Genomic DNA, 27623 nt, shown 5'->3' on the forward strand with positions numbered 1-27623 from the left:
CTTGGCAGGCTCGGGGAACTGTATGGGATGCTGGGATTCAAACCACTGTCCTTCGGCATGCAAGGCAAACGCCCTACTCCATGCTATATTTCCAGCCCCGAGACAACTTTTCTAATGTAATTAGAGCGATTTCTAATTTCTAATGGAATGATGTAAGGATAGCAGAATCACCAAGCAAAAATTCTGTATCCTGGGGCCAGAGCCATAACACAGTGGGGAGGGTGTTTGCCTTGGCACTCTGGCGACCTGGGTTTCATCCCCGGCATTCTATAGGGTCCCCCGAGTACTGCCAGGAGTGATTCCTGAGCACAGAACCAGGAGTAACCACTGAGCACTGCAAAAAAAAAAAATTGTATCCATGGGGTAGGCAGCTCTGGGAGGCCCTAAAATAGACACAGAATGGGCCACTAAAACAGACATAGACACAAGGCCCCGGGGTGGGGTGGAACACATATTCACCCCCAAAAATCCAGGAGGAATCCCAGCAGCTGAGACACCTAAGCATCACCCACCAAAGCCTTCATCAGTGTGTGTTTGCATGTGTACATGTATGCAGAACTCACCATCACACTCACAGATATGCATGCACCATGGATTAGGCCTGAGGTGGGGGCGGGCCCAGATTCTGGGCTGTCCTCTGACCCCTGCGGCAGGCCCCTCCCCATCCCCTTTAAAGCGGGAACTTTGCTCCTCTCCCATAAGTGTCAACAGTGCCTGGTGACACAGGGACCTCACCATGGTCTCCCTACCGTTCCTCTGCGTGCTGCTCAGCCTGCGGGGCTCCCTGGCTGAAGGTATGTCGGGGTTCTTGGGTGCCCAGACCTCGCTGTCCAGCGTGAGGACAGGGCTCCAAGGGCAGCTCCTCCCTCCTCACATACCACAAGAAGGCAAACGGCCCTGGGCCCTGGTGCAGCTGGTGTGCCAACTCCAGATTTTGCCATTAATGGTGGGGGGTGGGGGCGGGCTCACGTAGCCTTTGACTGGTGCAAACCGTGGCTGAGCAAGAACACAGATGGCCCTTATCAGCATCCACAAGCCCTTCCGGCCTGGCCATGGAGGAAGCAGTTGTTTCGTCTGTTCTGTTCCAGTACTGAGTGCCACTGCACCAGGGTCCAGAATGTTCTACAACAGTGGAGGCAGGCACCCCAGGAAAGTGGGAATCCCTGGGTCTCTGGTTCCAGGGTCTCTCGCAGGGCAGGAGATCAATAGCAGGTTCTTGTCTCCAAACACACTACAGGACCCCTATGTCCTGCCTGAGCCCCCTGTCCCTGACCTGCCTGGACACCCCTATGAGCATCTTGGGCCCCCCTATGTTCAGCTTCTTTCCTCACTTCTAGCCTGGACCAGCTGCTCCTTCCAAAACAGAGAGCCCCCACTACAGGATTCCTGGATAGCCCCTGAGGGTAACCCCCAGGACAGGCCCTTGAACAGCCCCCAGAACAGTCCCCCATAAGAGAACCAGCAGGTCAGGCCCCCATGACCAGAAAAGACTGTGATCGTGAAGAGCCGTGTCCCACCAACCCTCCTTGCCCACCCTGGCCCTGTCCTGCTACCCTGCCAGGTGGCAACTGAGACTCAGTTTCCCTCCCCACCTCACCCCCATGCTGCCTTTCTCTGCACTGCCTCCAGCAGCCCTGAACCCCACCAGGGCACTGTCTGAGCCCTGGGCGGAGGGCCTGACTCAGGCCCTTTGCTTCCTGCCAACATTCTCAGCTCTGCTGACCGTCTCCAAGACCTGGGCCAGGCGCATCCCCGTGAGTCTGTGACCAAAGGACCCCAAGTTCAAGAGACGCACATGGATAGACCCCCACATCTACACATGCCTCACTGAGCTCCCTCCAAGAGGCAGAGACCCCCTTAGCGTCCCTGCAGGGGCCCAGGGTATAAGCCTTTGGGAGGGGCCTCTTGAGCAAGGCTTAGAAGGCAGCGCCCGAGCTGGGGGAGGGGCTCAGCCCTGTGGGACAGATGAGAGGAACCAGGGCAGGGGCCAGGCATGCACCCTCAGTCAGTAGCAAATGTGGGATTCAGTCCCCTTGCGGGAGGGTGGGCTTGGAAGGGCTGTAGGGACTCAGGAAGACGGAGAGACAGAGCTGGGCCGTAGGGTCCAGGCTGCCTGGGGCACTGAGACCCCCCACATGTGTTCTTGGGTGCCCTCATCCCTGCCCCGAACCCACGAGCTTCGTTCCCCCAGTCTTCTTGGGCCCTGAGCAGGCGCAGCATGTCCTACGCAGGCAGCGGCGTGCCAACTCCTTCCTGGAGGAGGCGCTGTTTAGCCCTTCGCTGGAGCGCGAGTGCAAGGAGGAGGCCTGCTCTTTCGAAGAGGCCCGTGAGATCTTCGGGAGTACCGACCGCACGGTGAGACCCTCCCCAGCAGCTGCCCAGCTCCATCCCATCCCCTCCTCCAGGGACCAGGGCTTCCTCTGGCTCCTGCGCTGCTTTCGCCCACACCAGGGCTGTTCTCTCCTGCCCCACCATCCTGGTCTGTCAGGGCAGCTGGGACCCAGCCCAGTGACCTCACAAGACTGGCCTGAGTCCAGCTCAGACAGTGGGGACTCAGAAGGGTCTGTGTCACTAGGATGCGGAGTGTCCCCCATGACCTCCTAAAATACACGAACACACCGTCTCCGTTGGAGAACATGTCATAGAGGGTGGACAGTTGCCCGTGAGATGAGTGTTCCTGATCGATACACAGCTCCCACACACGTCTCACTCACATGTTACCTCACATTCATACATGTCTGACACACTTTACCTCACATTCTTATAAAGATCTCGTTCATGTTCATCTGACTCTCACCCCCACTTCACCTCATACAGATAGACACACCTCACATCACTTGGCTCTCACTCTGACTTCATCTCACACTCATAAACGCCTCTCACACTTTACCTCATGAAACCTGCACCTACCTGCCTCTCACGCACTTTACCTCAAACACGCGCCTCACTCAGGTAGACCTAACTCTGACTCCCATTTCACCTCACATTTGTACACAGACCTCACTTTCTCTCATGTTCCCTCATTTAATTCTTTGGGGGGGGGGCACACCCAGTGACTCTCGGGGGTCACTCCTGGCTATGTGCTCAGAAATGGCTCCAGCTTGGGCATGTCAGTATGGTAGGCCAGGGGATCGAACCATGCTCACTCCTAGGCTAGCGTGGGCAAGGCGGGTGCCTTACCACTTGCGCCACCGCTCCGGCCCCTCGTTGAATTGCTATTTACACTTCACCTCACACTCATCCACATCAGACTCCCTTTACCTCACAAACATGCACGTACGTCATGCACGTCGCTCACACTTGGCCACATACTCAGACCCGCCTCACCCTCACTCACAGTTCACCTCAGACACATCTCTCTCACCTTCACCTCTACTAGACTTCATGTTTCACCTTCTACTCGTGCACACTTGACATTTACCTCACACTCATACACGCCTCCTACCTGACACACCTCACAGCAACACCTCACACATGACACAGATTCATACCTGACTCTCACACTTTACTTCACATTCATACACACACCTAACATAATTCAGACCTCATATACCTTACGTTCACACATGACAGACAGACAGACAAACAGACAGACCTGGTTCTCACTCGCATCTCACATCACACACCTATGTCGTTCACACCTGGCAAATACACTCACACCCAACACACTTTGCCTCATACTCATTCTTTTTTTTTTCTTTTTTTTTTTGTTTTTGGGTCACACCCGGCAGCACTCGGGGGTCACTCTTGGCACTATGCTCAGAAATCGCCCCTGGCAGGAATGGGGAACCATATGAAATGCTGAGATTCGAACCACCGTCCTTCTGCATGAAAGGCAAACGCCTTACCTCCGTGCTATCTCTCCAGCCCTCGTACTCATTCTTTATCTCACACATGTTCACCTCATACATACCTCACACCACCTCCCATTCGCTTAAACACATAAACACACCTCACACTTCTCACACACAGCCAATGCACCTCACGCTCATTCTTCACTTCTCACACGTACACACATTTTACACTCCCTCTCCTGACACACACCTCACACTCACAGGGCAAGTCCCCAAAAGAAGTAGATTTGAAGCATGGAGGAGGCCTCACACCCACCTGCTCAGTTCTAATCTTTTTGTTTTGTGGGGGGGGCCACACCCAGTAATGCTCAGGGATTACTCCTGGCTATGCACTCAGAAGTCGCTCCTGACTTGGGGGACCATATGGGACACCGGGGGATCAAACTAGGCTAGTGCTGGCAAGGCAGACACCTTACCTCTAGCGCCACTGCACCAGCCCCTCAGTTCTAATCTTCAGGTGACTTCCTGTCCTCACCCAGATATTTTGGTTCAAGGCTTCCTCAGGAATTGCTATGCCATAGACTTGGTCCACAGGCCTTTGTCCATCACCCCTGAGTCCTGTGCTGGTCAGATGTGGCAGCCACTGAGCTCACAGTTAGATCAGGGCAAGGCATGGGAAAGACTCAGAAGGAAGGAGAGTGAACTCTGAGGACCTCAGGAGTCCTACAGGGCTGAAGAGACTGGAGGAAGCCCCAGAGGAACCTTTCTCATGTCTTGGAAAAAGTCTGGCAGCCCACAACCCCAACATGGCCATATTGGTAACTCATGAGATTTACTCTCTGTCCCCCAGAGGCAGTTCTGGAAGACATACATTGGTGAGTAGAGGGGGCAGCCCCTCCAGACCCACACCTGCCTGTCTCCTTGGCCAACACTGCTGCCTTCCACAGATGGGGACCAGTGCGCCTCAAACCCATGCCAGAATGGAGGCACCTGCGACGAGCAGTTCCAGTCTTATATCTGCCTCTGCCCGGACAACTTCGAGGGCCGGAATTGCGAGAAGAGTGAGGAGCCCAGGCCCAGGGCTGATGGCACACAGACTGGGGGTGTTTTGGGTGTTTCTGAGAATTCCAGAATTCTCAGTGCGGGATCTCTGGCTGGGTCTCCTCTGGGCCGATGAGAAACAGCAGCACCAGAAGGGTGGGACAGGCTGGGTCCTCGGTGGTCACGAGTGTGATGTTCAGGTCATGGTGTGGTGTGGGGTGTGGGTAAATGCCACAGAACTTGGGAGGAAAGCTGTACCTAGCACCCGGAGAGATAGCACAGTGGCGTTTGCCTTGCAAGCAGCTGATCCAGGACCAAAGGTGGTTGGTTCGAATCCCGGTGTCCCATATGGTCCCCTGTGCCTGCCAGGAGCTATTTCTGAGCAGACAGCCAGGAGTAACCCCTGAACACCTCTGGGTGTGGCCCAAAAACAAACAACAAAAAAAAAGCTGTCCCTGTGGCTCTCTCTCCTCACAGCTACAGGGCTGTGTTAGTATTTGAGACCCCGAGGATCCCAAGGTACGGGTATGGGCAGGAGCCGAAGCTGGCCACCCACCCTTCTCAGTCCCCTGGAGGCAGAGCTGAGAGCATGCAGCCAAGGCTGGGCCGGAGCACTGCAGACCAGCCTGCAAGCCTGGCACAGAGAAACTGAAAAGGGTCCCTGAACCCTGCAGGGTGGAGCCGCACACAGGAACTGGGCAGGGGTGTGGGGACTCTGTTCAATAAGCCAACTCCTGACCACGCTCAGGGAAGCACCGCTCTGGCCAAGCTGTCTTTTCAAGCTAGGTCTCCATGTCTGCTGTGGCCCCTAGAGGAGCTCCAAGTCCCCTCCCTGACTTGCTGTCCTCCAAGCCCATCCCTCAGCGTCCTGCTCCTGCCTCTGCACAGATATGAAGGACCAGCTGATATGCGCGAACGACAATGGCGGCTGCCAGCAGTACTGCGCTGACCACGTGAATTTACAGCGCTCCTGTTCATGCCACATGGGTTACATGCTGCAGCCTGACGGGGTGTCCTGTAAACCCATAGGTACTGTAGCCGGAGTCACACCACGCCACGCCACGCCGGCTGCCCGAGAGGGCCTGGGGCTGATGCTGAGCTAACCTCACCTTCCTGTCTCGCAGTCCAATATCCGTGTGGAAAAATACCGGTGGTGGAGAAAAGGCAAAAGTCCCCTGAAGGCAGAATCGTGGGGGGCACAGAGTGCCCCAGAGGAGAATGTCCCTGGCAGGTGAACCAAAGCCTGGGGCTGCTCTCGTCACCTCTCCTGTCTGCTCACACCACATGTTTTCTCTCCCCACGTTCACTTTCTGGTCACTTGCCTGATATTGGCTCACTCCCTCTATGTCCCCCACCCCATCCTTCTTCTCTACCACTTCCCCACATCCCTTCATCTGTCAGAACAGGGTCACCTGCTCTTGTTAGACCAGACCCATGGTGCCAAGCTGAATTGCCGAGGATTCAGCCCCCACGTTCTGGCCCCCGGTGAAGCCCCTGTGCTGAATGGGAGGGCGTGGTGGGCTGCGATTTGGGGCCAGGGCCCAGGGTCACCAGATCCGGGCATGCAGCTAGCTGGCCGTCCGCGTGCCAAACCTGCAGAGACAAGACAGCCGGGCTCTCTCTGTGCCTCCCAGGCTATGCTGAAGGTGCAAGGGAGGCTGCTGTGTGGAGGAACCCTGCTGAGTGCCTACTGGGTAGTCACCGCCGCCCACTGCTTTGACCAAATTGGGCACGGGAAGAACTTTTCAGTGGTGGTGGGTAGGTGACTCGGGGGCTGGGGGCTGGGGAGCACGGGCAAGGAGGAAGGAGGGTGTGGGTGGTACTGGGCACTGAGCTGACCGCCAGCCTTTCCTCTCTCTTGCCCTTCTGAGGCTCAGCTGGGGTGCAGACCCAGCTCTCTGGGGCAGCCTGGGGGTGCAGGCCATGAAGGCCCTGGTACAGCCAGGGGAGGGGCATGGAGAGGCCAGGCTCACCCCACAGCCTCGGCAGGCCAGTTCACCCCTCGAGCGGGTTGGGGAACCCCCAGAGGCCCATCTATGCTGCGGGCCCAGCATTCAGGAGTGGCCGACTGAGTTCCCTCCCCAGGCAAGCACGACATGAATAAGAAGGAAGAGGAGGAGCAGGAGCAGCTAGTAACCCGGGTCATCATCCCTGACAAGTATGTGCAGGGCATCCCGGACCACGACGTGGCGCTGGTGTTGCTGGCTGAGCCCGTGGTGCTGTCGGATATGGTGGTGCCACTGTGCCTGCCCAACCGTGACTTCGCCGAGCAGACCCTGTTCCTCAAGCGCTACTCAACCGTGAGTGGCTGGGGCCAGCTGCTGCACGGCGGAGCCACGGCGCGGGTGCTCATGAGCATCCAGGTGCCACGCTTCACGACCCAGGACTGTGAGAGGCTGTCCCGGCGCCAGCCAGGCGGCCCCAAGATCACCGAAAACATGTTCTGTGCCGGCTACCTGGACAACAGCAAGGACGCCTGCAAGGGGGACAGCGGTGGCCCCCATGCCACCTACTTCCAGGGCACTTGGTACCTGACAGGTATTGTTAGCTGGGGCCACGGCTGTGCCGCCTACGGCCAAGTTGGGATCTACACCCGGGTGTCCCGCTACACCGAGTGGCTCAACCACATTATGTACTCTGACTTTCACGTGCACCAGGGCCCCAAGTTCCAGAAAAAGGAGCTGTTGCTCTAGTGCCCGCCCAGCCCCTGCCCTGTCCAATAAAGCAGAAGCTGCCAGCAGTCCTGGTGTCCAGCCTGGAGGAAGCACGGACCGTGGTCAGTCATGGGCTCCAGCGCGGCCCCATGGTCACTGCGGCTTCTCTGTGTCTGTGCAGTCAGTGGAACTCCGAACCAGGCACTGCCTTCAGGTGTTGGCCAAGGTGTGGTCGGTCCTCTCGGTGCGTCACGGGCTGGGCTGGACCCCGTGTTCCTTAGCAAAACAGGGGCACAAGCTGCGGGCTGTGTGCCCACGACTCAGGAATAGGAACCCCACTAACATAAGGTCCAGGGACACCTTGACACACCTGAAGCTCAGGGCTTGGACTGCTGGGGAGGCAAGAGAAGGGAGGTGCCAAGCTGTTGAAACTGCCTCCCAATCCAATGTCCATGGACAATAAGAACCCACACCCCCTCTCTGCTCTGTCCCCTCTCCTGTGACTCCACAGGAGACTTAGCTGACCCACAGCTGGCCCCTCCCAGCATTACTGTCCCCACGATGGGCCCTGCCGCTGTCTGTGGGCAGCAGGACACTGGCAAGCGTGACGATGAACAGAACATGGAGCGGGGGCCCGGCCATGGCACATCTGGGGACAGGGACAGGAACTGTCTCTTCCTGCAGTAACAACACTGGGGCAAAGTCCACTCCCTGAGCTGCAGGGTGCGGGTGTCCCACTTTCCCCAAACTCCTGATTGGAGTCTAACACCCAGAGTTCCACATCCCAGAGTTAACACCCCAGAATTCAACACTCCAGAGTCCAACAACCCAAGTCTCCTATTCCATAGTCCAACACCCAGCGTCCAGCACCCCAAGTCTCACATCCCACAATTCCACACCCCAAAGTCCAACACCCAGAGTCCCATACCGCAGTCAACACCCCAGAATCCAACACTCCAAAGACCACACCCAAGAATCCTACAGCCCAGTCGAACAACTACAGTCTCACACCCCAAAAGTCCAACACCCAGAGTTCAACAACCCAGAGTTCCACACCCCAGAGTCCCACACCTCAGAATTTCACACCCATAATCCAACACTCCAGAGTCCAACGCCCAGAGTTTCAAACCTCAAGCTCCAACACCCAGAGTCCAATAACCAGAGTCTAACACACCAGAATTAAACAACCTGGAGTCCTACACCCCAAGTCTCATACCCAGAGCCAACATTCCAGAGTCCAACACCCAGAGTCCCATACCCCAAAGTCCAACACCTCAGAGTCCAACATCCCAGAATTCAACACCCCATAGTCCAGTGTCCCACCCCCAGAGTCAATACCCCAGAATTCAGCATTCCGGAGTTCAACACCCAAGTCTCACACCCCATAGTCCAACCACAGAATTCAACAGCCTAGAGTCCAACACCCAGAGTCAACACCCCAGAATCAAATACTCCAGAGTCCAACAAGCTGGAGTCCAACACCCCAAGAGTCATACCCCATAGTCCAACACCCAGAGTCCCACACCCCTTCCTGAAGGAACCAGCTCACCCGCCACTTCTTCATGTTCTAGTAGGACCATCTAGGGAACTGCTGTTCACCTGATCCTGGTGCTCAGGACTTGTGTATAGGCATGTGTGTGCACATGTGGATTTGCATGTGTGTTCATGTGTGCAATATTGGCATACGTGTGAGGTATATTTGTGTGTGACATGTATGCCTCCTATATATATGAGCACATGCGAGTATCGTGTAGGCACTTGTACATGTAGACACGTGTGCAGGCATGACACACAGCGTAACAAGATGTTACCAACTCACCAGGCAACACTGTCCCAGGAGGGACCTGTCCTCCCTGTCTGTGCTCTGCCCTTCTATTTCTTCCTCCGCTTCTCTCTGTCCCTCACTATCTCTGTGTCTCCCAGTGTCTCCCTCTGTGTCCGGATAGCAGGTACCACCCCCTAGGTCTGTGGGCAGGACCCCTTGGATGTAAAGGTGGGTCTGGGAGATTGGGTCAGGGGTGGAGCTTCTGCTGCCCAGCCCTAGGGTCACTTGGCTGCCCACCCCCTCCTGCCCTGATCCAATCAAGAGCTCGGGGGATGTGGGAGACATGCACCCTGCAGCCCAGGGAGTGGACTTTGTCCTGGTGTTGTTACCGCAGGAAGAGACAGTACCTGTCCCTGTCCCCAGATGTGCCATGGCCGGGCTCCTGCTCCGTGTCCTGCTCAGCGCCACGCTGGCCAGTGTCCTGCTGCCCACAGACAGCGGTAGGGCCCATTGTGGGGACAGTATGTGGGACAGTAATGCTGGGAGGGGCCAGCTGTGGGTCAGCTAAGTCTCCTGTGGAGTCACAGGGGAGGGGACACAGCAGAGAGGAGAGGAGATGGGGGAAAAAAGAATAGGAGGGTGTGGGGGGGAGAGGGCGCAGGACAGATGGGGTATTGGGGAGAGTGACCAGGGGCAAGGGAAGGGATGGGGCGAGGATCAGGGCAGAGGGATGGTGGCTCTGTGCTGCAGGGCTGGGCCTGTGTGAAGAGCAGAGGCCCAGCAAGGAGAGGCCCATGTGTTCGGCTGTGGCCGTACAGGGCAGGTCGGCAGCACCATGTGGGCAGGGGTTGACAGATGGGTAGCAGATGTGCCGTAGACGGGCACTGCCAGGTTCCACAAAGTGAGTAGGTGAGTAGGTCAGCCTGGCCCCTGGCATGGGGGCTGGAGGTTGAGTTGAGGGGCCAATTAATAGCAGGAGGCGGGGGTGGGGTGGGGGGTGGCCAGGCAGGGCTGGGGTGTGCATTCCCCTGGATCCATAGGCAGCTGCCAGCACCAAGGATGCACTGAGGCAAGGCAGGCAGCGATGCCACGGGACAGGGCAGAGGTACTGTGAGGGGCATCAAGGGGGACAGAGCCCATGAGCCCCTGTCTCCCAGTGTTCCTCAGCCGCGACAGGGCCCACGGGGTTCTGCAGAGGCGACGCAGGGCCAACTCATTCCTGGAGGAGATGAAGAAAGGAAATTTGGAGCGCGAATGCTGGGAGGAGACCTGCTCCTACGAGGAGGCACGCGAGGTCTTCGAGAATGATGAGAAGACGGTGAGTGGGAGTGGGCGGGATGCTGGTGGGCCTGGTGATGTCTGAGGCCCTAGCTACTCAGCCCACATGTCAGGGAGCAGAGTGAGGTTCCCTACTACCTTGGGACTCCCAGAAGCTAGTGCATGCACTCCTGGATGTGGTTCCCAATTTGGCAGGTGGGGGGCTGGAGCTGGGGGCCAGGGGCCAGGTCCTTAAGGGACACCCAAGGACCAAGATCACAACGATCATGACTAGAGACAGGCATGGCCCCAGGCGCCGGCACAAGCTGCTGACCCTCAGTGGCAAAACCCTGATGGCACCCTCAGAGATGCCCACTTGGCCTCAGGGTGAGACCAGGACCACAGACACCCACACCTGGCAGAAATGACTGGAAGGTGAGGGGTTAAATAAGCACCTGGAAGTAACTCCTAGATCAAAGGCAGATTTCTGAACAGAGGGGAGAAAGTTTCAGCTAAACTGACCTAAGGGGGTGAGAACCTTCCCTCTCCAGCCAATGGAGAGGGGGAGTGGAGGAGGGAACTCCTAAGGAACCATTCACCTTATGATGCTAAAAAAGAGGGCTGGGGAGATAGCATAGAGGTAGGGTGTTTGCCTTGCATGCAGAAAGATGGTGGTTTGAATCCCAGCATCCTATATGGTCCCCCGAGCCTACCAGGAGCGATTTCTGAGCGTAGAGCCAGGTGTAACCCCTGAGTGCTGCCGGGTGTGACCCAAAAACAAAAACAAGAAGAAGAAAATAAATTCAAAAGAGAAAAAAAAATCATGGGACCAGAACAATAGCACAGCAGGGAGAGCATTTACCTATATGTGGCTGACACATTTCGATCCCCGGCATCCCATAGGGTCCCCGAGCCTGCCAGGACTGACCCTTGAGCACCATCTGATGTGGCCCAAAACACTAAAAACAAAAACAGATGCAGTTGAGGCTGAAAGAAAGAAGGAGAAAGCTCATGAACAGTGAAGCACCATTGATATTAGGAGAGCAGGAAATGTGTGTCCACCCAAGGAAGGGCAGGACAGAAATGAGACAAAGAATGAAGCCTCACAGGAGCTTGTGGACATGGCAGGAATGCACAGGAGGCTGAGGGTCATGGGAACGGGCGTCACACACTTGTCCACACACAGGCGAGACACGATCTGTGAGGTCAGCATCTTACTTAAGCTCTGGCAGAGAAGGGCCCATACTCCCTCCATGCCTGCCAGTGCCAATCTTCCTGCTAGAAAGGTTGACACCCCAGCTCACTGTGCCTGGACCAGCAGCCAAGGACCGGGACACAGAGCAGCCCAGGGGAACTTGATTCACTCACAGGAGCTCGAGCCCTAGCACCCCATGGGGTCCCCTAAGCTACACCCCAAGAGAGGCAGCTCACACATACTGTGTGTGACACCCAACCCAAAAACAACAACAAAAATTAAAACAGGGATGGAGCTAGAGAGATACCATGGAGGTAGGATGTTTGCCTTGCATGGAGAAAGACGGTGGTTCAAATTCCGGCATCCCATATGGTCCCCTGAGCCTGCCAGGAGTGATTTCTGAGCATTGATCCAGGAATAACCCCTGAGCATTGCTGGGTGTGACCCAAAAACCAAAAATAAATAAATAAAAATAGAAAAAGGAAGGAAGAGAAAGAGGGAAGGGAGGGAGGAAGGAAGGGAGGGAGGAAGGAAGGAAGGAAGGAAGGAAGGAAGGAAGGAAGGAAGGAAGGAAGGAAGGAAGGAAGGAAGGAAGGAAGGAAGGAAGGAGGGAGGGAGGGAGGGAGGGAGGGAGGGAAGGAAGGAAGGAAGGAGGGAAGGAGGGAAGGAGGGAAAGATGAAGGAAGGAAGGAGGGAAGGAAGAAAGGAAGGAAGGAAGGAAGGAAGGAAGGAAGGAAGGAAGGAAGGAAGGAAGGAGGGAGGGAAAGAGGGAAGGAAGGAAGGAGGGAAGGAAGGAAGGAAGGAAGGAGGGAGGGAGGGAGGGAAGGAAGGAAGGAAGGAGGGAAGGAGGGAAGGAGGGAAAGATGAAGGAAGGAAGGAGGGAAGGAAGAAAGGAAGGAAGGAAGGAAGGAAGGAAGGAAGGAGGGAAGGAAGAAAGGAAGGAAGGAAGGAAGGAAGGAAGGAAGGAAGGAAGGAAGGAAGGAAGGAGGGAAAGAGGGAAGGAAGGAAGGAGGGAAAGATGAAGGAAGGGGGCCCGGAAAGATAGCACAGTGGCGTTTGCCTTGCAAGCAGACGATCCAGGACCAAAGGTGGTTGGTTTGAATCCCGGTGTCCCATATGGTCCCCCGTGCCTGCCAGGAGCTATTTCTGAGCGCTTAGCCAGGAGTAACCCCTGAGCACCGCCGGGTGTGGCCCAAAAACCAAAAAAAAAAAAAAAAAAAAGAGGAAGGAAGGAAGGAAGGAAGGCAAGGAGGGAGGAGCACAGTGGGTGAGCAAGAGCACAGTGGGAAATGTGGAGCACTGTAGGGTGAATGGGAGCAGAGCACTGTGGATGTCAGGATTTCCTCGAGTGTGGGGCAGGGTCTGCTGTGGCCTCTTACCCTCTTCTTCCTCCTCTACAGAACGAATTCTGGAGTGTGTACATAGGTGAGCTGCTTTCTACTCTCGTGAGGGACTGTGCAGGCCACTGGGTTGTGAAGGTGATCGAGACCCTCCTGTCCTGTCTCAGCCCTCCTCTCCCCGACCACCATCCCCACATGTTCTGGGCTCTCCCTCACTGCTCACCCTCATCCCTCTCTGTCCCTTGTGTTCTGAGCCCTTCTGACTCCCCAGGGAGTCCATGCAGACATTCACTGCAACCCCCAGTCACATCAGTACCTTATCAGTGAGGGGGGAGTTGTCTGTGAGGAAAATCCAAGACCTGACTGGGCGACACTGAGATGAGAAAGGACTTCTGAGGGCTTCATGGTGGACCTGGAACCATGCCGGTCATGATGTCCATGATCGGCCAGGAGACTGGATGAATGCAGCCAGTCCTGGATGCAGCTTGGCTGTGTCCTGGGAGCTGGCCCATGACTCTGGCTGGCCGACCCAGAGCAGGCACATGGTCCTATCACCTGCTCCTTGGGCATTGGGGCACCCACGGTTGTCTCTGTCCTTAGGTCATCCTTGGGGCAGCCACCTCTCCCAGCAGGAAGGCGCAGGGACAGGGCAGGGAGCAGAGGGGCAGGTGGGCTGGGCAGCACCTTGCATTCTGTGGCTGTGTCCCGGCTCACGGACCCTCTCCACAGATGGTGACCAGTGTGAGAGTGACCCCTGCCAGAACCACGGTCACTGCAAGGACGGGATCGGCACCTACTCCTGCACCTGCCAGGATGGCTTCGAGGGGAAAAACTGTGAGCTGTGTGAGTTCCAGCTTCAGCAGGGGGTCTCAGGGTTCATCCTGGGGCTTGGGGGCTCCAAGAGGTGGCATTGAGGACTGTAAGTCCCAGGGCTCAGCTGTGAGTCCTGGGGTTCGAACACCTGGGGTGGTGCTGGGGACTGTGTGAGTCTTGGGGCTCAGGCAAATTAGTACAAGGATGTTCAGTCCTGGGGTTCAGCTGGGTGGGAGTCAGCACTGGGGGCTGGATGAGTTTGAGGGTTCCGATGAGTTGGACAGGGGTGGCTGTGAGAGCTGCAGACGTTCCACTGTGAGACAAACCTGTTGGGACTCACATGACCATGTCATGCGACTGCAGAGCCCTGGAGCACCTCTGGCCGCCCCAACAGGGACTGGCCCCCTCCTGCTCTGCGTGTGTTCCTTGAGTTCCCCAGGGGAGAGGCGGGGAGCACCCAACCTGCTCCGATGGGGCGGGGCGGCAGGCGTGCTGCCCTAGGCTGCTTGTCCTCAGACCCGTGCCCCCTCCCCAGCCAATCGCAAGTTCTGCAGCCTGGACAACGGTGGCTGTGAGCAGTTCTGCCGGGAGGAGCGCCAGGACGTGGTGTGCTCATGTGCTCATGGCTACATACTCCATGACAATGGCCAGTCCTGCATGGCCATAGGTGAGGCTGTGGGGCCTGGGCCTTGGCTGAAGGGACATCAGGTGCCACCAGGCTCCAGGAGAATGGGGGAGAGGCTTGGGGTGTCTGTGTGTGCATAGAGCAGGGTGCATGTGGATTGCACGAGTATATGCACATATGTGTATGTACCATGTCTGCATATACACACAACGCAGGGTGCATGTATGTCACCTGAGTACATGCAAATACATGTGTGTACCATGTCTGTGTGTGCATAGAGCGGGGTGAATGTGTGTCGTGTGAGTATATACATACATGTATACACACAGCAGCACATTCATATGTACATGTGTGTTCATTGTCATGCATATGTAACATCAATTTACTTTTTCCTTTTACCTTATTTTTATATATATATACCTTTATTTAAGCACCAACCATGATTACAAGCATGTTTATAGTTGGGTTTCAGTCATACACAGAATATCCCCATTCACCAGTGCAACATTCCCACTACCAATGCCCCTCTCCTCCACCCCTGCCTGTATTCAGGACAGGCATTCTATAATTTTCATTCTTTAACATTGTAATGTTAGTTGTTCGTGTAGTTATTTCTCTAACAGTGTTCATCACTCTTTGTGGTGAGCTTCAAATTGTGAGCCAGTCCTTCCGGCCCTTCTAGCCCTTAACTCTATTGTCTCTGGGCCTTATTACAGTAATGTCCTTAATTTTTCTTAAAACTCATAGATGAATGAGACTATTCTGTGTCTATCTCTCTCCCTCTGACTTATTTCACTCAGCATAATAGATTCCACATACATCCACGTATAGGAAAATTTCATGACTTCATCTCTCCTGACAGCTGCATAGTATTCCATTGTGTATATGTACCACATTTTCTTTAGCCATTCATCTGTTGAAGACATCTTGGTTGTTTTCAGAGTCTGGTTATTGTAAATAGCACTGCAATGACTATAGGTGTGAGGAAGGGATTTTTGAGTTGTATTTTTGTGTTCTTAGGGTATATCCCTAGGAGTGGATAGTGGATCATATGAGAGTACAATTTCCAGGTTGTTTTGTTTTGTTTTGGTTTGGTTTGGTTTGATTTTTGGTTTTTGGGTCAGACCCGGAAGCCCTCAAGGTTACTCCTGGCTCTACGCTCAGAAATCGCTCCTGGCAGGATTGGGGGACCATATGGGATGCTGGGATTCGAACCAGCATTCTTCTGCATGCAAGACAAGCGCCCTACCTCCATGCTATCTTTCCAGCCCAAATTTCCAGTTTTTTTGAGGAATATACATATTGTTTTTCATAAAGGCTGGACTAGACAGCATTCCCACCAGCAGTGAATAAGAATCCCTTTCTCTCCACATTTCTGCCAGCACTGATTTTTCTTGTTCTTTGTGATATGTGCCAGTCTCTGTGTCATTTCACCTTTTCTTGTTTTGTTTTGTTTGGGGGCCACACCAGCAGTGCTCAGGGATTACTCCTGGCTCTATGCTCGGAAATTGCCCCTGGTAGGCTCAGAGGACCATATGGGATGCCCGGCTTTGAACCACTGTCCTGCATGCAAGGCAAACGCCTTACCCCCATGCTATCTCTCCGGCCCCAACCTTTCACCTTTTCTAAGTTAATTAGCACAAGTTCCTTTAATTACATCAATCCTGACCCTCAGGTGATTTATGTTCATCTCTGGCTAATAAAAGTGGTGGAGGAAAGCAGCAGAAGTAGTAGCTTGGCTGACTCAGTAATGTTAGCTCCGAACTTGGAATCTGTCTCACACACACACACACACACACACACACACACACACACACACACACACACACACACACACACACACACACCACAGGAGAACAGTGATGCAAAAGTGAAGTTTTATTCCAGCATGCTGGGGTTGACAATCTCCTCAGAAATGGTGACTGCTTGGGGCCTGAGCGATAGCACAGTGGTAGGGCGTTTGCCTTGCACATGGCCGACCCATATGGTCCCCAGAGCCAGGAGTGATTTCTGAGCACAGAGGCAGGAGTAACCCCTGAGCATCACCAGGTGTGGCCAAAAAACAACATAAAAAAAAATGGTGACCCCACCACTTAACAGTGAGCAATATCTATACCAGATTTGGGGACTTTCCACATACCAAGGTTGATCTTTACATCTATCTTTACATGGATGCCCTGATTGTTGTGATGTTTTCTGGTGTTTGACCATGAGGCCAGTGGTCGTTCACTGACCCACATCCTGAGGCCAGCTCCTGGAACTTATTGCCCCATTTTCATCTTTTGGGCCTACACCCTCAGGATTCAGGCCTGTCAGCAGCGGCAATTAGCACCATAGAAAAACTAGATTACAGAAGCTAAATAAGCAGTCTTTTTTTTTTTTTTTTTGGTTTTTGGGCCACACCCAGTGGTGCTCAGGGGTTACTCCTGGCTGTTTGCTCAGAAATAGCTCCTGGCAGGCACGGGGGACCATATGGGACACCAGGTTTCGAACCAATCACCTTTGGTCCTGGATCGGCTGCTTGCAAGGCAAACACCACTGTGCTATCTCTCTGGCCCCATTAATTTCTAAAAGTTATTTCTAAACTTAGATTTTAAAAGTACGATCCAAGAGGCTGCTCAATACTCCTGGCCGAAAAATGCCTTTTGACTAATTTCTTGTGAGAAACTGCAAGCTGAGACCCAGAATTACCCCCACAGATGTGCTTATGTGTGCACTGCAATATCTGTATTGATCAGAGAGCAAGTGAACATGTTTGCATATATGTACACAATGTTCATGTGCCACCACGTCCTGTGTACATGTGTTCAATGCATGTGTGTGTTCACGGGTCTCACCATGTTTGTGTGCTGACATTTGCATTGTGTGGCCATGTCTCTGTGTGTGCTTGCATGTGTCACGGGTGGTTGTGCGTGTGGACTGCAGGTTTTGGGCTAACCCTCGACTCCTCCTTTCAGGTGACTTTCCCTGCGGGAAGTACACCAAGCACAGCAAAAAACGATGGAGAAGGGAGGCTGACCTCAATGCCACCCTCTCGCCCATCCTGCCACCCACACAGGACCCTTCCTACCTGCTGAACCTCAACAATACAGAAGACTCCCAGGAGGACTACAGCAGCCTGACCCGCATCGTGGGTGGCCAGGAGTGTCCTGATGGCGAGTGTCCCTGGCAGGTGACCGTGGGGGCCTGGCTCTGGGCATCAAGCCACCTGAGCTCAGTGAGGGCCCTGAGCCACAGCAGGCCATATTCTGTCCTAACCTCCTCTTCCTCCTCCTCCTCAGCATGCCCACCCCCTGCATCTGTCCCCACTCTCCCTACTGCCCTGAACTCCTCTCAAGGGCAGTTAGGACAGGCTTCTACCCTGAGGTCTAATAGCTTCCCTGGGTGGGCTGCAGGCAGGAGGATGAGACGTTGGGCCCCCTGGTGGAGGGGGACAGCAGGACTCAACACCCGGGTTTCATTGCTGGCCAGAGCACATCAGAGCCCTAAGATAGGCGTCCCTCAGGGTAGGTCCCCTAGGCCACTCCCTCCCAGCTCTGTGCCAGGTGCCAGGCACCCAGACACGGTGGCAGAGAAATGTGGGTCAGAGCAGGGAGGATCAGACTTTCATGGCTATTTCAGAGCCACAGCAAGAGCAGTCTCAGGCTGAGAGCACTGGGCCCAGTGGGTGGCCCCATCTGTGCGGGCTCCTAGCCAAGACCCCCAAGCAGGCCCCAGGCTGGGCCAAGGGGTCTTATTTGTAAGGCTCTAGTCAGTGGTCCTCAAACTTTTTAAACAGGGAGCCAGTTCAGTGTTTCTCAGGCCATTGGAGGGCCAAACTATAGTGAAAACAAAAACTATTAACAAATTCCTATGCACACTGACACTGCATATATCTTATTTTGAAGTAAAGAAACAAAACGAGAACAAATACAATATGTGGCCCGCGGGCTGTAGTTTAAGGACCACTGCCATGTCCCCAACTCGGAAGTGCAGGGCCCTTTAGTGAGAGCAGAGCATCTGCTTCTAGGCTGGAGAGGCCTGTTGGCTCTGAGCATGGGCCCTGCTGCCCCCCTCACCCAAGGTCCAGGGTGTGGGGTCCTCAGGTCAGGGTCTGCACTCCAGATGTGCCTGGCAGGACAAGATGGAGGAAGGGTATGTGCCCTTGGGGTGGAAAGGAGATAGTCTTGGGGCATCTCATTCCCAAGTCCCACCAGGGGTGGCCTGGGCAATGCCATGGAACTTTCTGGAAAGAGACCTGGCCATAGGTGTCCCCACAGGTGTGATGCGGGTAGGAGCTCAGCAGGAAGCTGCACTTGTTCCACACCTGGGATCTCTGTCCCCACAGGCCCTGCTTGTCAATGAGGACAATGAGGGGTTCTGCGGGGGCACCATCCTCAGTGAGTTCTATGTGCTCACAGCCGCCCACTGTGTGCACCAGGCCAAGAGGTTCAATGTGAGGGTAGGTGAGTACTCTTGCGTGCTTCAGGTGAGGGTAGGTGAGTGCTCTTGCGTGCTCTGGGTAAGGGTGGGTGAGTGCTCCTGTGTGCTCCAGGTGAGACTGGGTGAATACTCCTGGGTGCTTCAAGTGAGGGTGGTTGAGTCCTCCTGCAGACCCCAGATGAGGGTGGGTGAGTGCTCCTGGGTGCTCCAGGAAAGTGTGGGTGAGTGCTCTTAGCCGCTTCACAGGACCGGCCAGCTGCATTCCCGTCACTAGAGTGCTCAGCTCCCAGGGAGCATCTGCCTGCAGATCATCTGGGACAAGCCCCACCCCCTGACAACATCCAGAGCTCATCCCGGGGGGGGGGGGGGGCTGGAGGGCAGGAGTGAGTCTCCACTGTCGCCACAGGGGAGCGGGACATGGAGAAGGAGGAGGGCAACGAGGAGGCCCACGAGGTAGATGTGTTCGTGAAGCACAACAAGTTCGCCAAGGAGACGTACGACTTCGACATCGCAGTCATCAGGCTGAAGACGCCCATCGTGTTCCGTGCCAATGTGGCGCCCGCCTGCCTGCCTGAGAAGGACTGGGCAGAGGCCACGCTCATGACCCAGAAGTCGGGCAGAGTTAGTGGTTTTGGCCGCACACACGAGAAAGGCCGCCAGTCTACCCGGCTCAAGATGCTGGAGGTGCCCTACGTGGACCGCAACACCTGCAAGCTGTCCAGCAGTTTCACCATCACGCCACACATGTTCTGCGCCGGCTATGATGCCAGCTCTGAGGACGCCTGTCAGGGTGACAGCGGTGGCCCCCACGTCACTCGTTTCAAGGACACCTACTTCGTCACGGGCATTGTCAGCTGGGGGGAGGGCTGTGCCCGCAAGGGCAAGTACGGGGTCTACACCAAGGTCACCCACTTCCTCAAGTGGATCGAAAAGTCCATGCGGGTTATGGAGAGCTCAGGAGTGGGGCACACTGTGGAGCCCAGTCTGGCCCCCTCCCAATAATAAAGTCTCCAGTCAGACCCTTTGTCCTGACTATGGGGTCCCCTGGGTTCTCTAAGCCCCCCAAGTTTCAGCTGCAGCCCCTGCAGGTAAGAGATCTCCATCCTGCCCTGTCCAGAGAGGCCAGCAGTTCTTGAGCCCACCACTCTCCTAGCTCAGGTCTAGTCACTCACCCCAGTCCTGGGCTCCCCTCTGATGGCATGGAAAACGGGGTGTCCACTCCACCAGCATGATCTCCTGCTGCTGTGGCACATGCCCTTCCCTCGAAGCCAGGGCGTCTGTGGGGTATGGAGAGATCTGAGCTCTGTGGCATGTGTGGCATGTATGTGGCATGTATACAAATGTACATTCCCTGTTCTGATGTGTGGTGTCATGCAGATTTGGGGTGTGTGTCATGTTTCACATGTGGCAGATGCATTGTATTCATGCTCTCTACATAACATATATGTATCATGTGGTTGTAAGATGTACGTGGCATGTATCACATGTGCTGTGCGGTGTATTGTATATACTGTGTATATATTGTGTAACATGCATGTAGCACCATGTGGTGTGTGGGATATGTGTGGCATGTATCATATGTGGTATGTGGTCCACGCACTATATGTGCATGTATTGCATAACATGTATGCATTGTCATATGTTATGGGGTATGTATCACATGTGATGTGAGTTGAGTGCTGTGTATATTGTGCATGTAACATGCATGCAGTGTTGTGTGACATGTATGTGACACACATGCAATGTGTTTGGTGTGTGGCGAGTCTGTGACATGCATGTGGTTGTGGCATGTCTGTGGCCTGTGTGCAGCATGTATGGGGCCCGGCAGCTGTCCTGTGGCGATTACATATTGCATGATTCTGACCCTGAGCTGACCTGTGCTTGGAGCCACTGGTCACCTGGCCAGCCCATGTGCGTCTGCTGTCCCTGAACCCTCTGACCTCCGCTGGGTCCCAGCTGTCCCAGCTTTGTCAACAGCAGCTCTGACCAACCCTGTGGACTCAGGGAGGCCCTTGGCCCTCGTGAGCGGCCGCCTCCACAATCACTGAGCTGCCCCGCAGGCTGAGGGGAATAAACCCCACAACAGGGTAGACCAGAGTCACTTGGGAAGACCCTCGGGCCCACCCGGCTGCATCGCCCAGAGCAGAAACAGCTGGGGTGACAACCTGGGGGAGGGACATGCCCAGCCGTGAGCTGCACCCCTGTCCTGACCCCCAGCTGCGGGGACCCTGAGGCTGTTGGGAAGTTTCTGGGGCAGGAGGGGACAGAGAGGGTGCCAGGGGCCTGGGGGCACAGTCTGGGGGCTCAGGGGATGCGGGCACTGTGCCCTGTTGGGGAAAAGGGGCTCTGTTTGTTGCCTTGCTGGAAACTTCTCCTCTGAGGGTGGAGGGAAAGTGGCTGTGGGAGATGTTCAGGTTCACTAGGGCCCACGGGGCTCCTGGAGGCGCTCACGAGGGAAAACGCTGCTGGGTTAAGGCACTCTCCCTGAGACTGCAAGGAGCCAGGGTCGAAGGACCAGAGCCCAGGGGAATTCCTTCCATGAAGAACTCTGAGAATCAGGAGACCCCAGGGGCACCACACTGGGACCAGCCCTGGGGTCTCCTGATTCTCAGAGTTCTGCAGGGAGGGAATTCCCCTGGGGGACGTGCGCTTCCCTTCTCCCCTACTCCAGGCTCGTCTGCCCATCCATGTCCCAGTGTCCCAGCCCTCCCAGACCCTCGCGGCCCATCGTGGAGCCTCTGATCCGAACCCACTGGCACCACCATAGCCACGCCCCTCACCCAGCCACGCCCCTTTCCCTTCCGGCCGCGCCCACAGCCATCTCTCACCCAACCGTGCCTCTCCCTTTCCACCCTGCTCCAGAACCAACCCTAATCCAACCACGCCCCTCACCTCCTGGCCCCGCCCACAACCAAGCCCAGCCACGCCCCTTTCTGCTTGTCGCCCAGCTGGACACTCAGCTCCGTCCACCTTTCTGAATCTGAGCCTCTATCCCGCGTCTCCAGTGGGCACATTCTCCCCAGGCCAGACCCCTGCTGGCCCGGCTCCCTGCACCTGAGAGAAAGACATCATCTCTGTCCTCTCTGGCCAGCAGACATCTGCTGCCCACCAGCTCTGGACGGTCTATGCTGAGTCTGCGGGGCTCACCAACGCCCTCGTGAACTTCGACCATGGGGCCAGCAGACAGGATGGCCAGCTGGCTTCAGCTGCTCCTCGTCCTCCTCCTGGCCTCTGGGACATGCATGGGACTGCCCTCAGGTAAGCTCCTTCCAGAACCTTCCAGGGCTCAGGCGGTGGCAATGGGGCTCTCACCTCCCAGGAGCAGGCAGATTGTTGTGCACGAGGCACCATAGGCGGGCCAGGGGCATCCTGGAAGGGGTTCGGGCCTTGGGGACATGCATGAAAGTCAGCACTGGCACTGGTGCCTGCTGGAGCCCTGCACCCCAGCCACCGCCAAGCTGCAGCTCATTTGTAGGGTGACAGCGTCTGACATGCAGGAAGGCCCCGTTCTGAGTCTTCCGATTGGAAGTGAGGAACTCTGTGAGCAGCCTGTCAGGGTCCATCATTGAGGAGACACTAGGGACCCCGGGAGCAGCCTGTCAGAGTGTTCCTTAGGGACACATGGCAGCACAGGCTGGGCTGTCTTTCCCCATGATCTGAGAGAACTCAGAGGTCCCTAGACTGTCCTGTCCTACAGGATCCCTAGGGCAGTTGGTGACACCATGGCCCACGGATGCAGGAGACACCAAATCCAGGAGACATTGACTCCAGGAGACATTGAGTCTAGGGCATTTTTTTTTTTTTTTGGTTTTTGGGCCACACCCGTTTGACGCTCAGGGGTTACTCCTGGCTATGTGCTCAGAAATCGCCCTTGGCTTGGGGGGACCATATGGGACGCCAGGGGATCGAACCTCGGTCCTGATCCTTGGCTAGCGCTTGCAAGGCAGACACCTTATCTCTAGCGCCACCTTCCCAGCCCCAAGTCTAGGGCATTTTGAGCCCACAGAACACAGCCCAGGGACGCTCAGCCCCAGGGGCCACTGAAGGGTGGGGACACCCCTCAGCTCAGCTTTCCCTTCAGTCACTGCCCCAGGCCCTTCCCACAGGCTCCATCTTAGAGACCATCAGCTCAGATTCACCCTGAGTCAGGACCTAACACCAGGGGCTTGTCCAGAGACCACCCCCCCCAACTCAGGCCTAGTCTTAGTTGAGCTCTGAACCCCCTGGGTTCAGAACATGAACCTGTGCACAGAACATGAAAAGGTGCGGGGACCCCAGCACTGACTGCCCCTTGCCTGCAGTCTTCCTTCCAGCTCCTACGGCCAGTGCGGTCCTGGGGAGGTGGCGGCGGGCCGGTTCCTACCTGCTGGAAGAGATCTTTGAGGGGAACCTGGAGAAAGAGTGCTACGAGGAGATCTGTGCCTATGAGGAAGCAAGAGAGGTGTTTGAGCATGACGAGGACACGGTGAGCTGCTGTGTGTGGGCAGGGGCCTGTCTGGCAGGGCACCGTGTCACCTGCCATGGTGACACTGAGACCCCTGGCTCTTCCCTGGAGAGCACAAGGCCCAGGGGAGACCCCAACACTGCTCCAGGCGTAGGTGCGTGAGGTTCTAGAGATTAAACAAAATTCTAAATTTTAAACTGTGATTCTCTTTTCATGAAGATTCCAGTTCTAATACTTACTCAGAACTAACCATGGGTGTGTACAGGTGTGTACAGGGCTCAGGCACAGGTTTCAAGTGAGCAGGTGTGGGGTTGTGGTGAGTAGTTGCAGTATTACCTGTGAGCAGGTCCAGGATTAGATGTGAACAGGTATGAGATTCTATGTGAAGATTACATGTGAGCATGTACAGGTGTGGGATTATATGTGGACAGGTATAGGGTTACAGTGAGCAGGTACAGTGCTGACCCTGCTGTTGCAGTGATTCTGAACAGATTGGAGCCCGCTGTGGTCCTGACGAGCCTGCCCATCCCAAGCTCCCCGAGTCAGACACTCGTGTTTGTGTCCTTTGTCTGTGTGGAGGACCCTGGCCACAGGTGCTTTTGTCTCTCCCCATCTAGGTTGAGTTCTGGAAGCAGTATCTGGGTGAGTACCCCACCCCACTTAGTCAGTCGGCTTACTCCGCCACACTACTACCACGCGGGGGGCCCTGAAGGCAGGGTCAGGGAGTGGGTGGGCTGAGGGGGGTAGCCAGAGGTACGGAGAGCAGTCTGGGGAGGGGGGCAAAAGCAATGCCCAGAACAGGACATGTGGCCAGCATGACCAGATATGACACCCTCGGTAGGAGGCTCACCCTGCAAATCACAGCCCTGCCTCCACGGTGGCTCGTGCAAGGACCACATCCGAGACTACACCTGTACCTGCACTGAGGGCTTCGAGGGCACCCACTGCGCCTTTGGTGAGCCCTGTCCCAGACACTGTCCCCCGAGCCTGCTGCCCAGCCCTCAAATGTGTGGGTGCTAAGACCACTGGGAGGTGAGGGCAGGTCCAACAGTAAGGACCAGAGAGAAATTCACCCAGTCCAAGAGTTCTGTCAAGAAGATGCCCCCCACCCCCCGGGGCCGGAGAGATAGCATGGAGGTAAGGCGTTTGCCTTGCATGTGGAAGGACGGTGGGTTCCTTCGAATCCCGGCATCCCATATGATCCCCCGAACCTGCCAGGAGCGATTTCTGAGTTTAGAGCCAGGAGTAACCCATAAGCGCCATTGGGTGTGACCCAAACAAATAAACAAACAAATGAAAAAGATGCCCCCAGGGGGTCGGAGCATTAGCAGAGTGGGTAGGGCTTCTGCCTCAAACACAGCTGACCCAGGCTCGATCCCTGGCATCCCATATGGTCCCCTAAGCCTGCCAGGAGTAATTTCTGAGCGGAGAGCCAGGAGTAACCCCTGTGCATCGCTGGGTGTGGCCCCTCCAAAAAAGAAGACGCCCTGACCCAGCCCTAGCAGGCCCTGACTCTCCAATATGACACCCTCCCCAAATTCACCTTCATCCCCATCCCATATCCAAAGAGCAGCTCTAAGCATGTCTTGACAGGAGCCGGGGACCCTGCATGTCTCCAGGACAGACACCAGGCCCTCACAGGCTGTGGCAGCAGCAATCAGGGGCCTGGCCTGGGGAGGATGGATGGAAGGGATGGGTGGGCACCCAGTGCCTCAGGCTTGCACCTTGCCCCCAGCAAAGGGCCTATGCTACCCGTGGAGGCCGGATGGCTGTGCCCACTTCTGCCGACCTGGTCCCAGCTCCTACTTGTGCAGTTGTGCGCGGGGCCACCAGCTGGGTCCAGACCGCAAGGCGTGTGAGCCACATGGTGAGTGGTGGGTGCAGCAGAACGTTGGGGGGCTCCTGAGTGTGGGGACACCCTGATCACCTTCTCCTGCCCCTCAAAGATGTGTGTGCCTGTGGGGTCCTAAGTTCCCGAGGTGGTGTGGTGCCCTTGGCAGGCAGATGGAGCATTGCAGCCTTCCCGTGGCAGGTAAGAGCGAGGGGGGGCCCTAGTCCCCAAGTCCCCCACCGGTGAGGGCCAGTGAGAGTGGAGCTCGGGACCCTCATCCGTCCCCAGCCTCTCACCTTAGCTGGCTCTGGAGAGTGCTAGTTCAGGCTGCTGGGCTGGGCCTGGACCTCCACTCAGCCCACTACCTTGGTTTCTCTCCAACCAGGCTCTTAGCACCTCAGGGTGTCATCCCATTCTAGGCTTCTGTTTTCACTTTTTTCTCCAACACGGACCACATCTGCCTGCTTCAGTTAGCTGGTTTGGGCCCCTCCTTGGGCCTGGCCACCCCTCCTCCTTGGGGCAACGTGGGGGGGCTGGGGGCTAGATGGACAACGCTTACAGTTCCTGTGGCTGAGCTCAGCTCAGGTTGCTGCGTCTGTGTGGGGCCTCTGGCTATTTCTGTTTCCCTGGGGTAAAAGAAATGCTGAACTTGGAGCAAACATTTCAAGGTAACATTTCCTTGTATTTAAAATAGTACTTTGCAAAAATAAATAAATAAATAATAAAAAAATAGTACTTTGCAATGAAGATGAGTTTTGGTTATATACGGTGGTCTGGTGGTGGCAGCCTAGGTCCTACTTCCATGAGGCTGGGCCAGTGGCTCTGGCACCAGCACTTTGGGGCTTGTATGCCTTTCAGGTGCGGCTCCGAGATGCGGAGGGAAGGGCCTTCTGTGCGGGTGTGCTGGTGGACAAGAGCTTTGTGCTGACCACGGCCAGCTGTGCGCTCCAGCCCAGTAACATTAGTGTGGAGATGGGTGAGTATGGAGTGCGCAGGGGAGCCAGGTATTTCGGAGAGAATAGGGTGACACAGAGAGGGACACAGGCAGGGGAATCCTTGGGTGTCATAGAGGGTAATGGGCCAGGGTACAGGGTGTCACAGAAAGGTGTGTAGGGTTTCACATAGAAGTAGCCATGAGAAGGGTGTCAGAGAGGGGCATGGAGCAGCTGTCTGACCCTGGGACATTTCCATGGAAATGGGAACCTGAACAGGGGCAGCGTAGGGCCTTCCAGCCTGAGCTGGTAGTCTCTCTGCAGACAGCGCTTGGGCCCTAGCAGCCAGGCCCATGGAAGGCACAGGAAGTGTCCAGTGGCTCTGCATGGTCTCCTTCTGGGCTGTGTCTCAGCACAGGCCAGGACACTATGGGTCTGGCTACTGCCTGCAACTAACCCCCGTCCCGGTCTCTGCCCAGGTACCTCAGGAGTGGGTGGGGAGCTCGAGTTGCTGGCGGTGAGACACAGGCACGTGCACCCACGGTACGACCATGACTCAGGGGACAATGATCTTGCTTTGCTGGAGCTGACACTGCCCCTCCAATGCCCAGATGAAGGGCACCCCATTTGTGTTCCTGAGGGGGACTTTGCCAAACATGTGTTGGTACCCGGTAACGATGGCCTCCTCAGCGGCTGGACGCTCAATGGCTCAGAGCTGGCTGAGCTGCCCACACAGCTACCAGTCATGGCCCTGGACAGCAGCAAGTGTGCCAGCATCCTCAACGTGACCATCACCACCAGGACCTACTGTGAGAGGGTGGGCATGGTCAAGTGCAGGATGGCGCTCTGGGGGGCGGGCAGCGCAGTGGTCCGGCACCATGGGGGCACTTGGTTCTTGACGGGACTCCTGAGCTCAGCATCCCCTGAACAGCCAGTGGTGCTTCTCACCAAGGTGTCCAGGTATGCGCTGTGGTTCCGGCAGGTGATGGGGATGGGATGACAGGCAAGGCAGGGGCTCCCTTGGGTGGCTCCAGGCCAGCATGAGTTTGGCAATAAAGCCCCCGCAAGCTCTGCATCCACACGTGTCCTGCCCCACCACATAGGTACATCCCACAAGGACCCAGCGGGGCTACACTGGCCCAAGTCCATGCTCCTGGGAAAGTGAGGCAGGCAAGGGAGGAAGAAGGGTGTGAAGACACAGGACACAGGGCAAGCTTCCTCCCGGGTGGATCAAGGGGACCTTGCTGCTGACCCTGTCATGGTGCTGTCTGGCCTCGATGATGACAGAACAGTGGGCTTGGGAGAGGAGCTGGGCAGGGTGTGGACAGGGCTGGAAGCCATGGCCCTAAGCCCAGTCAGCGGGTGGAGACCAGTCCCTCCTGCTTCAGGACACCTCTGGGTTGGCTAGGTCAGTTCCTACTGTGGGACCACTGAGAAAACCAGCAATCCTGTATGTGGCGCTTCATGACACCAAGAAGCTGCCCTCATCAGGACAGATGACTGCTGAGCT

At 55.9% G+C, this 27623-nt stretch overlaps 4 protein-coding genes across 4 annotated transcripts in view; 3 read left to right on the forward strand and 1 right to left on the reverse strand.

The window, feature by feature from the left end:
- The window catches only part of ARHGEF7 (Rho guanine nucleotide exchange factor 7), a 496685-nt gene that overhangs the window by 297753 nt on the left and 171309 nt on the right, over positions 1-27623 (reverse strand). The gene's annotated exons all lie outside the window — the stretch shown is intronic.
- Positions 717-7605, forward strand: F7 (coagulation factor VII). The gene is made up of 8 exons (XM_049778125.1): positions 717-794; positions 2192-2355; positions 4645-4669; positions 4742-4855; positions 5724-5864; positions 5960-6066; positions 6470-6593; positions 6921-7605. The coding sequence occupies exons 1-8, from the start codon at positions 737-739 to the stop codon at positions 7526-7528; spliced, it is 1341 nt and encodes a 446-aa protein (XP_049634082.1). The 5' UTR covers positions 717-736; the 3' UTR covers positions 7529-7605.
- On the forward strand, positions 9591-19925 carry F10 (coagulation factor X). Its single transcript, XM_049778123.1, has 8 exons — positions 9591-9754; positions 10412-10572; positions 13107-13131; positions 13776-13889; positions 14395-14526; positions 17442-17656; positions 18812-18929; positions 19313-19925. The coding sequence occupies exons 1-8, from the start codon at positions 9598-9600 to the stop codon at positions 19906-19908; spliced, it is 1518 nt and encodes a 505-aa protein (XP_049634080.1). The 5' UTR covers positions 9591-9597; the 3' UTR covers positions 19909-19925.
- On the forward strand, positions 22018-27113 carry PROZ (protein Z, vitamin K dependent plasma glycoprotein). The gene is made up of 8 exons (XM_049778534.1): positions 22018-22164; positions 23208-23371; positions 23968-23992; positions 24192-24305; positions 25086-25217; positions 25297-25382; positions 26040-26168; positions 26622-27113. The coding sequence occupies exons 1-8, from the start codon at positions 22077-22079 to the stop codon at positions 27111-27113; spliced, it is 1230 nt and encodes a 409-aa protein (XP_049634491.1). The 5' UTR covers positions 22018-22076.

Source organism: Suncus etruscus, chromosome 8 (assembly GCF_024139225.1).
Source record: "Suncus etruscus isolate mSunEtr1 chromosome 8, mSunEtr1.pri.cur, whole genome shotgun sequence".
Classification (NCBI taxonomy): domain Eukaryota; kingdom Metazoa; phylum Chordata; class Mammalia; order Eulipotyphla; family Soricidae; genus Suncus; species Suncus etruscus.